This window comes from Argentina silus, assembly GCF_951799395.1.
Source record: "Argentina silus genome assembly, chromosome: 22".
Lineage (NCBI taxonomy): Eukaryota > Metazoa > Chordata > Actinopteri > Argentiniformes > Argentinidae > Argentina > Argentina silus.
This window is the reverse complement of record NC_139676.1, coordinates 11,313,999-11,331,498: the sequence shown is the minus strand read 5'-3', so window position 1 is coordinate 11,331,498 and position 17,500 is coordinate 11,313,999. Positions and strand designations below refer to the sequence as shown.

Below are 17,500 nucleotides of genomic sequence, written 5' to 3'. Positions count from 1 at the left end.
GCAGCATACACATCTTTGTGTGTATGTATGCCTCAATCAGCTATCTCGTCCCTTCATCCCCTCTCCCTCCCTCCCCCTCTCCCTCCCTCCCTTCCTCCCTCCCTGCCTCCACCCTCATACCCTACAGAGGGATTAGGTTCCTGTAAAACAGCCACAGAGGTATGCAGTAATCCACACAAAGGTGACAGCAGCATCATAATCAACCCCAGGCCTTACAGCAACAGCCTCCTACTGCCAGTCTCAAAGCCTGCTAAGAGACTCCATAGGCAATTACAATCTATACCCACTATCCCTCCCTCCCTCCCTCCCTCCCTCACCCCCTCCCTCCCTCCCTCCCTCCCTCCCCCCCTCCCTGTGAATGAGCCAGATACAAAGGTATAATCCACACTGAGGTGATCAGCATCCCAATCAACCCTAGGCCGGTACAGCAGCAGCCTCCCACGGATCAGACTGCCATTGCAGACGGCCGAATCCATCTAACACCCTTGGCTCTGCTCACGACCAAATGAGCAGAGTACCACTGGAGATGGACTGCTATCCACAGAGGGCCTCACACTGTGCCGAGGGGCGCCTCAGGCAATTAGTGTACACCGGTTCCTGAGGAGGACACTCCAAAAATATTACAAAAGCACTCAGCCACCCTCCCATCTACAGGGCTCAGAGGACAGGGCTCAGGGGTCAGGGGTCAGGGACTTGAGTTGTATAGAGAGGCGTGTACAACGGTGAGGTGTTGTGTCTTTTATTACCTCCTTGTTAGATACAGGACATTACAACACCATTTAAGGCACGGGCACAGAGAAATGACTGGCTGTGGTTTGTGTGGTGGAGAGGATGAGAGAGGACCCAAGCCCAGACAGTTAGCTGCCATTGCAGGTGCCTGAAGAGAAATGAGAAAATCCTGCAGGCCTATGATTCATGGCTCATCTGAATTTGAATTGAATTGACTAACCTAATCAGAAATGTTATGTCACTATCTTACTTACTGGAAGCCAAGTTCTGAATACGATGCATTCAACAAAAAGTGTTAAGTATTTTTAGTAGATGTGAGCCACTGTAAGCCACAATTTAAACAGAGAACACATTTGCATATGCTAAGTGTTTCTTAGTTCGGTTCTCTTGCAGTTGCCAGGGCTTGTACAGTCCCCAGCCAGTTAAGATGATACGGGGGTGGATGGATGTATGGGCTTGCTGCTCTGATCCCCACACCTCAATGCATTTGCCCCGAGGAGCTGTCATCCATCAGCGGTGCCGGCTGGCCGCGATGTTCAGATGGTTGCGTAAAGCGAGTTACGTTCAAAGAGTTAAATGGACTCCCCTTAATTGAGACAGGCAAGTTGGGTCAGCAGCCATCATTACGCAAGACCTCGTTCCGCACGTACGACACATATCCATGCGCGTCCATCATCATTTTTATGCAAGCCCGCCCCCACCCCCCAACCCCACCCCCCACCCCCACCCCAAAGCACTAAGGAGCAGTGAGCAACAGTGAGAACCAGGTTAGGGGATTGACCAAACGCCACCCACCCACACATGGTGAGTGATTCCCGGCCTCGGAGGAGAAGCCTGGGCTTCCCCTGCATGTCTTCCCTGGTGCCCCCCCCCCCCAACTCTTTCCTCTGCCCCACCCCTCACCCTCTCCCAGATACTGTATGACTCACCCCTCTGGCTGCCCTCGTTGTGCTGGGGGGGGGGGGGGGGGGGGAGAAGAAAGGGGGGAAAGTATACAGTAGATACCAGGGGGTGAAGGGGTGAGAGAAAGGGGGAGGAGGTAGAGGATGGTGATGAGGGGGAGAGGGGTGAGAGAAGGGGGGAGGAGGGAGTGCGTCTGAAGAAACAGAGCAGAATGAGGGCGGGGGTGGCAGAGGGAAAGCTGGGCAGACAGGCCAACAAACCCTCTGTAACCCCTCAACACTAAGCTGCACCGACAGGGAACTTTGTCTCTATTGATTACGATCGTCATAAGTGCTGACACACCATATTGTGTGTGTGTGTGTGTGTGTGTGTGTGTGTGTGTGTGTGAGAAACTTTTGGTGCTAACTAGTTGCTACACCTGCTCATCTACTCCTCTCTGAAGGCCTTTGCCAATTAGTGAGGGGGCGAAGATTCTGTGGAGAATGCAGGTGCATGGTTCTCCATGACTGCCAAAGCAATGGAAAACAGGTTGTTACCAGTTCTGGGTCGAAATGGTATTTTATATTTTTAAATGTCTTTGCTCTAGCCTGCCTGGAGTGCCAGATGGGTGGGATGTGCCATTTTTGGGACTCTTTCATTGGTTCCATTGGGCCAACAAACTCAATCAAGCACAGCTTGGTATTTGAAATTATTTCAAATACCATTTGAACCAAGCTATTAGCTAAGGGTTGTTTCTAGTCAGGGACAGATGCCTTTTCAGGCCTCCTGAAAAGGGTGATATGCGCACACACACACACAGACACACACAGACACACACACACACACACACACACACACACATACAGACACACAGACACACACACACACACACACACACACACACACACACACCCTACTTCAAGGCCAAAAGGCTGGAGAGCATGCAGCTGGAGAGTGTGGAGGTAGACGACTCGAGGAAGGGTTGCCATTTAGGGCACACTGCAGCTCCTCAGCTGTGCCATTCTGTCTCAATAGGAAATTTACATCTTCCCTCCAATTTAAATCAAAAGAGTTTTTGTCAGGGATCGACTGATTTGTTCTGCAGGCCTGTACAGTTGCAAGCTGCAAAAACAGGCACGTTTCCAAGATTATGTTTTTCTTCGTTGTAGCACATTGCATAACATGTACTATGAATCTTGAAAGCAGCAACAAGACCCACACAAACACACACACACACACACACACACACACACACACACACACACACACACACACACACACACACACACACACACTAGCCTACAAACGTGAATTATGATCGACATCTTCTCTCCTTTCAGGGTGAATTAGATGAAAAACACAGCTTTCAGAATGAACGCACCATGCGACACAAGACTCGCATGAGAATGAGACGATCTCGTTCCCCCCTCCGGGCCCAGGTGTTTACTGAGAGAGATAATTTCCATCTGCATACATTTGATCCTCCCTGCAGCGGACCAAGTGCCAAGGTTCCTGGAGCGTTTAGCTCATACTGTGAAGGCCCAAACCATTAACAGTGACTTGCAGTTAGATTTAAACCAACCAAGAGGTCAGATTAAGATTCTCAGCCTCCCCTTGATGCTGTTGTCTGAGATTTGAACCTAGGTCTCCCTAGGTGTTACAGTGAACTGAGGAGAGGTGAGGTTGAAGGAACGCTCACCTACGTCTCGGCCCCCGTGAACGTTGACTCTCTGTGTTTTACGCCACCGTCTCCCAATTCAGATGCACGGGCGTTCGGATGCATAATTAGCATTAGCTAAGGCATCTGGTGCCAAATGTTAGAGAGACACAAATTCAAAATGACTTATTGTAGGCCAACAATATGAATATGAATAGATCAAATATGTACTTTCATTTATTTAGTTTATGTAGGACAACATATCTGTGCTCATGTTTTAAATTTTTAATGAAAGAATATTGTATTAACAAGCGTAAAAAACAAACATTGTAGTCTTTCAATGGTTAACTGTAGCTCTCTCCTCAGCTAAATACAACACCGCCCTCTGTTGGTGATAACTATTCCTCCTCGAAATGCAGGTCTTATTCATAATAAATAAACAAAACTAACATGAAAAATAAACAGGAGCTTAAAATTAACTTTTCCCTTCTTTGTCTTTTAATTGTAAGATGTAGAACATTCAGTAAACCATGGTGTAGCCTATTGAACAGTGACTATCATCACCCCTAACCTTTCTGTCAGAATTGTCCCCTTTTGACTAGTACAGTATTTCACTAAAACAAAAGCATTCTGTAATATGGTTGTTACATTATTTATTTGAATTGAAATACATTATTGCAGTTGGTCCTATTGTTTCATATCACAGGTTGGTCCTATTGTATTGTCATATCACAGTCAACGTCATATAGAGTATGTGCAAAATATACAAAGCTTAAATAAAAAAGTTAACATAAAAATTTCATGACAACAAAAAAAAAGTTATTGCAAAAAAAGTTATTACAGATATTTGGTCCCGAAAAAACTGAACAGTAAACATGTAATCAGGTTGAAAAAATTATCTTTTTCTTTTCTTTTACACAGAAGAAACATAAAACTAACAGTCAATGTTATTTTCATAATCAAGTCCAGTACTGTTCGTGAAAATGTGCATTTTCTGTCCATGTTGGATCACATCTTTGTCTGCTCTGTTTACAGGAGGTTTGTAATCACAGAGGTCCTCTGTGGCTCAGTTGGTATAGTGTTATAGGTAGTGTTGGTAGAGCATGGCGTTAACAATGCTTAGGTTGTGGGTTTGATTCCTGCTGGGACCATATATACTGAAATGTATGCACTCACTGCTATTTAAGTCACTTTGGATAAAAGCGTCAGCTAAATGGCATATATTATATATATACAGTATATATTACCTGCTAAATGGACAATGATGACCTACTGTTCCAAACATTAAATGCTGGATAGAGGGGCTCTGTGAATGTATTGTGGAATGTGTGCAGGTGGGTCAGGGTACCGGAGGAGACACTGAAGAATGACAGAGTGCCGGCCGACCAGTCCAGATACAATCCTAGTCTGTAAGAGTAGACTAAAGGGACAGGTATGGTTTTGGTTTCCATATCATGCCAGACAATGTACTGGTGGTCAGAGCAGCGCACCGTCCAGGACATTTTATTCCGCCCAAACAGGCAGTCGACTTCTCCTCCTTTCCTCCTGATACTTCTATACGCCACTCCTATTTCAGCCTCATGCCCGGTCCATTCTACCTCCCAGTAACAGCGCCCAGTCAGACCCTCGCTACATAGCACCTGTGGGTAGCACTCAAACCTATCCGGGTGATCTGGATACGGCTGCTCCCCTCCCACCCAAGCCACTTTCCTGTTCTCCTCCGAGAGAGTTAGCTGTTTGTGTGCCGTTTTTGGATCCAGTGTCAGTTTACGCGCATCTGATGGGGGAAACGAGACATATCACAATCCGTAGTCATTGCTCTGTATCGCTACTGTATATCACACTTCACCCAATCAAGATATTTCTGCCCTCAAAGGAATGGTTATGGCTGACTTGAGTCAGCAAACTAACTATTTTTCTGGTTGACCTGAAATCTACAGATTGTTAGGTCATCATGATGTAATTAATCCACCACTGTTGACTTATCATAGGTGACTACAATGAGAAGTGATATTTGACTGGACCAGATAGACAATAAACTTAGAGTATGGTCTGTGTGTGTGTGTGTGTGTGTGTGTGTGTGTGTGTGTGTGTTGTTGCTGCTTTAGTGTTAAAATTGCTTCCTCTGCTCAAACCCTTTTCAGTGTGAGTGAACTCAAAAGTATGAACATTAACATTTATACATACTTACATTTATCAAGGCCCGATTTCAACCAGAGATCTGCATCATGGTCCACACTGTTGGAATGGCACAAATAAACAGTTACTGCAGAACTCTTAAACATGCGGGGGGGCTATTGCTCCATCAGATAGATTAGCATAGTCATTGCGGTCTGAACCTGACGTGCATAAATTAGAATCACATCTGCGTGACCGTGATTGCTGAGTTCTCAGCACCTGGGTTTGTAGCACGCTTAAGTTTTACCATGAACTCCAAAAATTACTTCACTTTCCACTAGAGGCCAGGCAAATTACATTCTTGCTTAAACCTTATGATTACAGTTTAACAACAGCTAATTTATTTAGGAATATAAATCAGTTTCAGTACACATTTGTTATCATGACACTATAAAATGTCCAATTGTGTCACTATCATGTATTGGCATGATTAATAGCAACATTTTCATTCTGAAAAAAAAAAAACGTATAAATTACGATGTTTGCATATTGGGCAAAATAGAGTTCACAGCTGACAAAACAGAGCTCTCCATGCCGAATCGGGGCGTGGTGCCAACCAACTAAATCCACAGCAAAGTGGACTCACTGATCAAAACAGAACCTCCCACTAAAGCACACAATCAATTACTCAACAAACCACAACAATGTGTCAAATTACTCAAAAGTAAAAAGTAAATAAACTGCCAAACTGGATAGATGTGATAGAGCAATTGCCCAGAGTGACACAAGGACCAATCTACATTTGGTATCAACCAACTGGTATCAAACCCAGGTTGTGGGTGAACCAGACCTGGATTCAAATAGTATTTGAAATCATCTTAAGAACTTATCTGTGCTTGATTGAGTTAGCCTGGCACAATGGAACCAATGGAATAGTACCAAAAGTACAAACCCTGCTCATCTGGCACTCCAGGCAGGCTCAAGCAAACGCTCCAAGTATTTACTTTTTGACCCAGTTCTGGAGTCAACCAAAGTCAACCCTGTATTCCTTTGTTTCTACCTTAAGTTCTCCAGTTTAGAGTGTGGATCCTCGAGTATAGCTGAGAGTAGATTCACCCCCTTGGACCCTGGGTGGTTATAGCTTAAATCCAGCTCTCTCATGTGGGAGGGGTTAGACATCAGAGCTGAAGTCAAAGAAGCACAGCCTTCCTCTGTGACTCCACAGAATGACAACCTGCAGAAAGGGGTGTTTCAAGACTCAAACACAGACCCTGAATATACCATGCAATTACTAAATTAGTACTGTAAACATGTTACTGCAGTGTTGTTACTGAAGTAATTACAGCATTATTGCATAGCTATAACAATTTAATGAAAGGTGATACCTAATTCTCTGTAAACAAGTTGTATGAATTGTCATCTTGCCAGACCAGAATGTGGGGGGTGCAAATATACTACACCTCAGACCGGAAGGTTCTTACCTAAGTGTCTCCAGTTTACAGAGTGGATTCCCTAGTCCAGCTGAGAGCAGCTTCACACCTGAGTCCTGCAGGTCGTTGCTGCTTAGATCTAACTCTCTCAGGCGTGAGGAGTTTGAGGTGAGAACTGAGGCCAATGCTTCGCAGCATCTCTCAGTGAGGTTGCATCCTCTCAGCCTAAAAAATATATGGAAATAAGGGGTTTTATTGGGTAACACTTTACATTTAGTTGCCCCTACACCTATACAGTAACACTGTAATTATTTGAATAACAGCATTGCAGTATCAAAAAACAGTTACAATTTGTACTGAGTGACAGCATAATACAACTGTTACTATCGTATTAACAGAGTTACTACACAGGTATAGGGGCAATTCAATGTAAAGTGTAACCAGCTAACAATATATTCCAAAACATGAAAGCATGAGATTTCAAACAACTTGTTGGACATATGGCTACTTCTGGTTGACTTTAAATGTTACAGAGCCCTTCGGGAGGTTACAACTTACAGAACTCTTCGGGAGGCTTTGACCACTGGCAGCAGTCTCAGAAGACCCTCCTCTGATCTGGAGTATTTCCTCAGGTCAAACACATCGAACTCCTGGTCTGAAGTCAGCAACACAAAGACCAGAGCTGACCACTGTGCAGGTGAGAGTGTCTCTCTAGACAGACTTCCTGAGCCCAGGTAGCTTTGGATCTCCTCTACTAGAGAATGGTCATTTAGCTCATTCAGACAGTGGAACAGGTTGATGCACCTCTCTGGAGAGGGATTCTCCCTGATCTTCTCCTTTATGGACTTGACTGTTTCCTCATTGGTCTCTGACCTGTGTCTTGTTTGTGTCGTCAGTAGGCCTCGTAGGAGAGTCTGATTGGACTCCAGTGAAAGGACATGAACGATGGAGCTAACAATGCTTAGGTTGTGGGTTTGATTCCTGCTGGGACCATATATACTGAAATGTATGCACTCACTGCAACGTAAGTCGCTTTGGATAAAAGCGTCAGCTAAATGGCATATATTACTAACCCAGTAAATACAGCTATGCTTTATGGTATCTCCAGCGGCTGCACATATTATCTCTACTGGTATTTTATCTAACTGTATATCTTCAGATTAATACTTTGTACCTTGTAAATGTTTATGCTTATGTTGGTAAGATTGTTAGGCTGTTAGTTGTATCTAAGTCTAGTCATCTAAATCCAAATCTACTGTATAATGGCTCTACTGTTTATTAATATTTTGAGTTTGGAATGGTGACGTTCAATTTGAAATTATTTAAGCACTGAAACTATGTATTCGTTTCTCTGTAATTTCACCCAATGTCCTCATTAAAGCAGATGAAGACCAGCATCTTGATGTGTGGTGCGTCTGTGTGGTGTTAAGGCTTTAGCTGTCTCTCAAGTAATTTCAGTCATAATGAGGACAGAATATGCATGTAAGCATACACACAACCAGGGAGTGTACCCTGCACACAATACCAGACACCAGAAATGTGAACACCGAGTGAAATGATGTGAAATGATTTCCTTATACAGGAAATCAGCTGGTGATCTGTATTTCCTGTTGCCTTCTAAAAAAAAACTTTCATCTCTTACAAAGTTATTAAAACGGAGAGAGATGCACACACACATTTGGTCTCTGTGAACAAAACACTTAAAAAGCTCTTACCTGGTCTTAAACACTGACATGCACGTAGGCACACATGCAAAACCAGAATGTGTACACTGAACACAATACCAGAAATGTAATTTTATATCAGCAACAGAATGTCTTACTTCTGTTCAGGAACAAAGTCACTCTTCCTGAAGTTACTTGGTAATTCCATTGAATGGTCACTCTTCATGGATATACCGCTGGGCGCAGGTGAGTCTGTTCTCTCCCGCTGGACTGGGCTTCTACAAAACAGAAACAAACAATCAAAGTTTATTTTATAATGAAATAAAACAAATCTAAGTTTAACTTGTTTTGTAATGCGTCAAGAGCCAATAAAGGGAAGTCTAAGAAAAGGTTTCTGACATTGCGCAATGACCCCATTCTATTGTGTGTCATATCACTCTGTTCCATCTCATTCAGGACATGTCTTCAGATTTATTCTTAACAGCTGTCACCGTGTCTTAAACACAGACACAGACACACGCGCACACATATATAAAACCAGAAATCTGGTATAAAACCAGAAATCTCATATCAGCAACAGAATGTCTTACTTCTGTTCAGGAACAAAGTCACTCTTCCTGAAGTTACTTGGTAATTCCATTGAATGGTCACTCTTCATGGATATACCGCTGGGCGCAGGTGACTTTGTTCTCAACCGCTGGACTGGGCTTCTACAAAACAGAAACAAACAATCAAAGTGACATTAGCCCAGAATAACAGGGTCATTATCCAGAAACGGAATTCCCGTCCCTCACCTTTGCAACAGTTAAAATACCTCAAATAGATGTAATGGTCACATGTATAATATAAATATATGCTGTTCTATTCATAATAAAACAGATTTGAGTCATGTAATAAACAATATTAGTTTTTTATCAATTATATAAAATACCAAGTGCAAGAAATTTGCTTGTCTCTCTGGTCATGTATGGAAGTTTAGTAACATATTTCGAGTATAAAAATATATTTTTCTGCTACTTTAAAAGCTATTATGTAAACACAAATATCACATTTACAGAGTGGATTACTTACAATTCAAATACCAACTAAATATTATAAATAATATCACGGTAATAGCTGTCTCCCAATGTCTTGTCATTGGTGTTACTCACAAAAAACACTTGCTTTTTGGAAGTACTTCCCCGTTCAAGGTCATTGGAGAAAGCGCTGTCAACAGAGGCACAAGAGAGACAGTCTGCTGTCTCTCTTCATTTGTTATAAATTTGATGGTTTATTTGACCATTTTATACGAAGCTTTTAAAAATGTCATTGGTGTTATTTATTTCATAATAAGGGAAATAAGAAATGTACCACAGAAATGTATTAAATTAAATATTGGAATGATTTTAATATGATAGAAGACTTGTGGCTTGAGGCACTGTGGCCTCCATTTTGTAAAATGCAAATGGTCACTGGTGTTACCATCGCTGGTGTTACTAATCCTCTTGGTAACACCAGTGACGTTATTGTGTAAATGAACCTTTATAAGAGCTTTAACAAAAGTGAAATAGCAGTTATTGTTTCATTTGAATAACTTCCTTTTGTCAGGAATGGCGAAAATTGAGTCCAGCTGAGAAGCAGAAGCTTTACAGACAGCGCAGGGATGCAGACACGTAGAGCAGAGTACTTATGAAAAAGGCATCAGGTTTATGCTAATGACATAAAAAAGAAAGAAAAGAAAGAAGATAAGAGTCAACCAGGCTAGACACACGCAAAGGATGAGAGCAGGAGAGACAGACTTGACCCTTGACCTTGACCCCCCCTTCATCTCCAGAGAGTTCATCAAGCACCTCAAGGTAGAAGTGAAGACATTATGTGTATAGGACATTACAAGTCTATTCAATCGAATAAAATATTTTTTTATTTTATTTTACAAATTGCAATTAATCCCATAGAAAACCAATATTCCCGATTATCACCAATGTTTCCTTTGGTGATGTAGTGAGAGAGCACTATGGTTAAAGATGGGATTGTTAGAACATTGTTCATGCCCTGACAAATCTGGTGTTATGCCCTTTTTATCTTCCAGGTTCATGACTGTTCAGTGCTTTTTTTCAGTGTGCTGGACACAAACCTGTTAGTACAGGCCGTCCTGGGCCGAGAAACAGTTTGCAATGCATCCCATGATGATGAGTCATGCAGCTGATACCATGGTGTCACTTCTCTTTCACCCCCCCCCCCTTAATGTGTGTTAATTGCCATGATAATAGCAGGAAATGGCGACGAAACTGTATATTTAAGCAGCTTGTAGCCATAGTCCTCTTATGCCCCGAGCAAGGGCTGCCTATTCTTAAAAATAAAGTTTGTTTCAAATGTATAAAATAAAGAATTGACTCTTAAATGTGTCTGAGCTTCATTAATCTGCCCTATTTCCATATGAAATATGTGATCTACGTCATCTAGGCTACTGGTTAAAGTGTGTGTGACTGCTGTTGGGAGTCTACTTTTTTCACTCGCACTTTACCACTAATTTCGATGGGGACATCTTCTATCATTGTCGGACAAATTCGGGACAAATTGCCAAAATGTGTTCTCCATACTCCATCTCGCATTACGTTGGTCTCTCTCACACTATATGCGATCACTTTGATCACGCCTGCTAGACTGGTGGTGCACTGGGGTAAATCAGATGTCGGCCTAGTGTCATTTACCTGAGACCCGACAATTTCATGCTTTCACTCGCACTAACCACTAGTTATACAGAATTGCTTCTTTAACAGGTGATATGCACAATGTTCTCTGGGTAGAATGGGGGGCCACACCTTCCTTGACCTCCCTCACAACATTTTAGGCAGCACCCTCTCGCGAAATACACTTCCTACGACCTTGGCTCTTAGCAAATGTGTGGCCGGTTGTCTTCTAACATAATCAACACCTATAATCTCTTACAAAGTTATTCAAACAGACAGAGACGCACACTCACACGAATTAACAGTGACAGACATATATACACATAAAGCGTGTCTTACTGGTGTGATCTTTCATAATCCGCTCCGGAAGATTCCATGTTGTTCCCTCGGTGAAATCAGGAAAATCACATGTGATAAACAGACGCGTGTTTTCTTAGCTCCATAACTGGAACCGCCCATATACTTCTGGTCATTGTGAATAAGTATTTCTTCAAAACAAGAGCGCCCAAGATAAACTTAATTTAACATTTAAACATGGTAAATAGGGATCAAGGAACCACAAACAATATGCTAATTATCTTAACAAATACATATCATTCATCACCATATAATATTTGGTATAGTATTGCTCCAGAAAGGTTTGTAATTGTTCTTATATGCTAATTACCCTGATGAAATAGTGTTGCCCCAGAATAATGGACTGTATAGAAATATTTTTCAATAACTTAAATTAATCTCTTGTACCACTCTACTCGGCAACACTTCTAGAATGCAGACATTGCTTTAGACTCAGACGAACCTGATATGCATTCTAGAAGTCCTCCCGAGTAGAGTGGTGCCAGAGATTCATTGAAATTATTGAAAAATATTTCTGTACAGTCCAGTTTCTACAAATATAATAGGCATGTGTATAATTACATGTAATTTCACCAATATGTAAATTGTAAAAATCTAAATTACTTTTACAAAGTTGTATATGCTTTATGTTGCGTAATTTGTCCTTATTTCATAAAAAAAAAAAAAAAAAAAATTAATAATCCATTAATCTCTTAATTCGGGCTTTTATTTTGAACCCGCGAAAACGGCGAAAAGCGAAACAGGAAGTTTTAAAGGAGCCTCTTGGAGTTCATAGAACACAGTTTGAGAAATGACAGCTATAACCTAACACCTGTTAGTGGCTGGGACCCACACAATCACCTGCACGTGGAAAGGGGGTGCGGAAAGACGCTTATCTGAAGTTGCCGCTCGTAAAGACAGCCGTATGCAAACACATGTATGTCGTTAATTATCCAACATGTGTTATGACCAAGTTAAAATCGTGTTGTTGTTGTTGTTTGTTTTTTTTTTGCTAAAAATAGTTGTGCCCCCTCAGAAATTCCACGTGACCACTTAGTTACATTCACCTGGCCCCGCCGCGCTTGCTCAGGCCACATGCCTATCTAAACTACATCCCTTTCTAAGCCACATCCCAATCTCAGCCACATCCCTATCTAAGCCACATCCCTATCTAAGCCACTATGTATACTTGTGGATGAAGCGAACATAGACCAATGATTAATTATTGATGTAATGTACAGTATCTCACTGCCCCGATCACTTGCTTGCTCGTGATGGGGGCAGTATCAAGAATACTTTAATTTTAACAAGAAATGTCCTTCCCTAGCACACCATCCAATTTGCTTGTCATATCTCAATAGTTTGCAGTGATGCAACATTGCCAAAAGATGGAGACATGACTAGACATTATTATTTGTGTCTCCTGGGTTGCTGGTCTTTTGGATGTTGCCTTAATCTACCTCACCTCATGTTCATGATTGACCTGTGATGTAGAGCTTGTTGAGAGGTATGGGGTGTCCTTGTTTAGCTAAAAATTCAAATATTGCTAATGTTAACATGTAGTCTGAAAGTAGTCTGAAACTGCATATCCAGGGTTTTAGGGTTATTGGCTGGTTATGGCATATTCCAATGTTGTTATGACAACTGAACCATATAGGCTACGGCAAACTCTGTAGTGCAATTACCGTTTGTTTGGTGAGAGATGTTACAGCATCTATGTATATTAATGTCCTTGGAAATATTATATTTTTAAACATAGTGGCTGGAGTTTTGCTGTTATCTATTGCCAGGGAGAGAGAGAGAGAGAGAGAGAGAGAGAGAGAGAGAGAGAGAATTGTGACAGGTCAAGTGGACTCTGGCAAATACCTAAAATGATGGTAGTATGGACACAAGAATCATATAGAATTTGGGTTTAATAAAACCTTTTATTTGTGTAAAGATACTTTATAAAGTATTACGATGATTGCTTTTTTTTGGTTGTTAAAACAAACTCCTTAAACCACAGAAGATTTTTGGACAAGTTCTTGTTAACTTTTTCAGTTACATTCTGTTTCTCAACGAGGACGCTGCCTCTTAGTGCAGTTGTCGTCGCCGTTGTCATCATCACAGTCGTCCCTGCTCCTCTTCCTAGACCCTGCAGAGGTGCCAGGCCTTGAGCTGGAGGACCACTCCTCCTCAGAGTCAGTGTCCTCTGACGTTCTCTGGCGCTTAGGAGCGCCGCCATCCTCGCTCTCACTCTCGCTCTCACTCTCACTAATATAGATGACCTCCCTGCTTCTTTTACAGGCCCTCCCCAATGGCCTGCGGACAAGGGGGGCCTCCATGACCTCATGTTCGTCATGACCCTCCTCATCATCGTCCTCTGAGTCCTCTGCCATGGGTCTCATTGGCCTGGGAGGGTCCACGACAACCTCAGGGTCAACCGGGTACAGGCACCCCTGCTGGTACCACAACATCTGTGGGTTCAGGTAGGGAAGCTGGCCCTGGTGTACCCGCTGGTGGATCACCTTGAGGCCCTGCTCCGGGTCGATAAACTCCTCGGGTTCCACGATCCAGAAGGACCCTTCTTGGAACCACATTAGCTTAGAAGGTGGATAGGGTATATCAGGTCCCTGCATCCACTTAACCTGCACCTGTTGTCGCATCACCTGGTGGCCCTGCACCTGGTCCTGGCAATGGCGGTCCGGTTCATGGTAGTGGGCAATCTGCTTGTTAGGCAGGAGGTAACGTGAATGGTGGAGCCATTCGCAGAAAAGCTCATAGGCTGCAATATTCCATATTGCAATATTCCACCTGTCCTGAAAGGGATCCAAGGACACACCTGAGAGGACAAAATTAGACATTAGAAAATCACTTACTTCACATGAATATCAGAATCCAATCTTTCAGGTCACAAAAACTGAAATGAAATGTATTTCCACCCAGAATAAATCTATTTCATACAAAAAATCATAAAAGTTTTCAATACTCACCAAACCGACTATCCATAGAATTTGTTGATTGATCCTCTGTTATCAAGATTTTGACCATGTTTATGCATTAAATCAAGTCTTATCTGAAGGTGTAGTCAAAACTGAAGGTTCTGGTGAATCTGCCTTTATTATGTGTTCTTTTTGCATGTGATGTCATCATGTTGGTTTGTGACATATTCACAAATTCCGATACAGATGCATTGTCCATTGTCACCATGACAACTGCATGGACCAAATGTAGAAGTGCCAGGCATAATAGGACAGTGGCATAAAAAGGTTGGATTACCTGAATAATTACATTTTAAAAGAAAACAATCTTTGTCCAGCATCTCTACTGTACTCTACCTCCCCTTCTAGTTTCTTGTTCTTTTTGGAACTTCCATAGAAGTGCTACACAGACTGATTGAATGTTCCATTAAGATACAAAGGGATTAACAATAAAATGATAATAGTGATAAGATACGTTCTTTGAATTGGAAAAGTTTAAATGATGATTTTGTAGTCAGAGCAGAGATGCACCATTTCAGTCCTCTCTTCAGCTACTGTGTGTGTGTGTGTGTGTGTGTGTGTGTGTGTGTGTGTGTGTGTGTGTGTGTGTGTGTGTGTGTGTGTGAGAGAGAGAGAGAGGACCATTGGAATTGTGATCATTATTATTGTTTATTACATAATTTACAATTGTGTTTTTCTTAATACCACACATAGGGGACGCCTCTTTTTCAAGTGTCAAGTGTCACTTTTGGTGACTTAAAACATGATAATACATTGAAGTAGTAGACATTTTAGTGGCTAAATGAACAATTGTGGGTTGTTAGATTCCTCAGCAGCATTTAGAGGCCAAATAGTGTTTTATGTCTTATCTGATCAACCATAAATACTATGAGTTTGTGATGTCCTTTCTCATCTGAAGCTCTTCAGAGACTCCTCAAAGAATATCAACCCCCCCCCCCCTCTCTCTCTCTCTCACTGCCTCCCACCTCCTTGCTCTCTAACCAAAGGGCGGAAACATGACTGTATTTTCTGTTGACAGTAGAGCGCAGATGTATTCTGTAGTCAACTTTTTTGACTATAGTTATATCTATGCAACATGCACAACAACAACTATTTTACTTTAGTGCAAAGTAGAGTGCAAGCAGATGCTCTTAAGAAGCTAACCGGTGCCTTTGATGTTTATGATCACCATATCAGACCATCTTTCATTTCTAAAGAAAAACAACACCGACCGCAAAAATAAATCATTGTCCCCGTTGTCTGCCACATGGCGGCAGCATCATCCTCTCCCACTGACGTGGTTACAGAGGTGGACCACATGGGTCCAACAGCTCCAGTGCTCCCTTCACAGCTCACTGCAGACGCAAGCCGCAGAATGAGAATGTGAGAATGACGAGCTGGGAGGAATGTTGGGCTAGAGTACGTTCTGTTATCAGAAATAGAACCCATACTTCAGGACTGCGAAAAAACATCCAGTTTCTTGTTCACCTAATATTCTGTAGCCAGCGTAGGCCTACTGCCCATTTTACGCATGGTTATGGATACAATTCGGTCTCAACTGGCGATTAGGCAACTGTTAAAAAAGGACAATGACTTAGTTGTGTTCTTAATTTAGACTACAACTATTGGTACTTTCCCTGCCACGTAAGACCGTGCAGATACGACAAGGAACGCCTATCATTTCCTGCACTTGTCACCACTTGCCGGTGACAGTCAACATTCTTTCGAAATGACACAATGACATTTCAAAAGAAGTGATCAGATGTGTTGATAGCCGGATATGTGCTTCATTAACAAAACTATAAATGTCAATAATAAACATTGTTCCTATTCCTAAATTATTTAGTCTAGGCCAAATTTAGAAGGCCACTTTTGGCACAGGCGGTAAAACGGTGCGCAATCCTCTAAATTGTCGTTCCTCCATTCCATCACTAGGGAGCGACCTGACACCTCTTTTGTCAATGGGCAAAATTGCTAAATAGCATTGAACTCTTCTACCGCAGCTGTAACTGTTCTGCAGACAGTCGCAGTCTTCAGCCCTGCCGACCGCTCGCTTCCTCAACGGGTATATGAGTGTGGCCGTTGCCCTATCCCCCGCACGCCGCCGGTCTGCGGATCGCGCCCCTGCTACCTCTCTCACGGGACAGGATGGATCAGAAGATAACCGAACCGGACCCATCCTATCGCAACGGCATCAACCAGGTTCTGCTGTATGGGGAATTCACGGCCACGGGCAACCGAAAGGTCAGGTACGCGGTGAGCTTAACCGAGAGGGACCTCACCGTTCAAAAGATCACGTCGACACCTGCGGGACGGAGCAAGGTGGTTTTCAACTTGAGAGACTGTGTCGGTTGCCGGGCTTACCGGGGAGATGACAACACTGACGCGGGAGCGTACTTCTCTGCCTATTTCTACCCGTTCAAGAAACGCTGGATGAGCTCCGGGGTGTCACGGCAGAGGGTCGAGCAGTGCTTTCGGGTGGCGCTGGTCGAGGAGCTGCGCGCCAACCTGGAGGAGGCAGAGCGATGGGCTCGAGCCATCCGCGAGAGTTCTGTCCGTCAGCAACAACTGAGACAAGGTTAGAACGCAGAAAGTGATGCTCAACTCAATGAATGAAACTTTCATTTTCCTCATATTTATATTCTATATATCAATAGTTTTGTATGATAATATTTCATAAGGAGTTGTCAGTCTAAGCGTTGTTTATCTCTATCACATTCATTTGTTATTTATACAGGTGGTGAACCTCTCTACCCTACATTATTTAATCACTCTCATTATTTAATTACTGAGCAGAAGGGCGGTCTTTAGGTAGTCTGGCACAGAGCAGTCTCTCTCTCTCTCTCTCTCTCTCTCTCTCTCTCTCTCTCTCTCTCTCTCTCTCTCTCCTGTGTCTGTGTCATCTGTCTCAGGCTATTCTATTACCTGTTAACTAACTCCTGTAAATGAATAAAACAATAGGACTGGCCTGGTACTCGTATTACAAATAATTCCAGCGTGTTCACCGAGCAACCTCTCAGCCAGTATTCAAAACAAAGCGAGTAGAAGCTGCATA

General features: G+C 42.6%; 2 protein-coding genes across 2 annotated transcripts in view; one reads left to right on the top strand and one right to left on the bottom strand.

The window, feature by feature from the left end:
• Positions 1 to 3,538: 3,538 nt before the first annotated feature.
• Positions 3,539 to 9,138, bottom strand: LOC310821539 (uncharacterized protein; the record flags this gene model as incomplete). Its single annotated transcript, XM_083693626.1, has 7 exons — positions 3,539 to 5,045; positions 5,460 to 5,506; positions 6,447 to 6,620; positions 6,868 to 7,041; positions 7,375 to 7,471; positions 8,639 to 8,700; positions 9,071 to 9,138. The coding sequence occupies 7 exons, from the start codon at positions 9,136 to 9,138 to the stop codon at positions 4,519 to 4,521; spliced, it is 1,149 nt and encodes a 382-aa protein (XP_083549752.1). The 3' UTR covers positions 3,539 to 4,518.
• A 7,405-nt stretch (positions 9,139 to 16,543) lies between these two features.
• LOC310821659 (sphingosine kinase 1-like) overlaps positions 16,544 to 17,500 on the top strand; it is a 23,221-nt gene continuing 22,264 nt past the window's right edge. Inside the window, exon 1 of the mRNA XM_083693791.1 lies at positions 16,544 to 17,023. Within this exon, the coding sequence (XP_083549917.1) occupies positions 16,594 to 17,023 (430 nt within the window). The 5' untranslated portion in view covers positions 16,544 to 16,593. The remainder of the gene's footprint in view (positions 17,024 to 17,500) is intronic.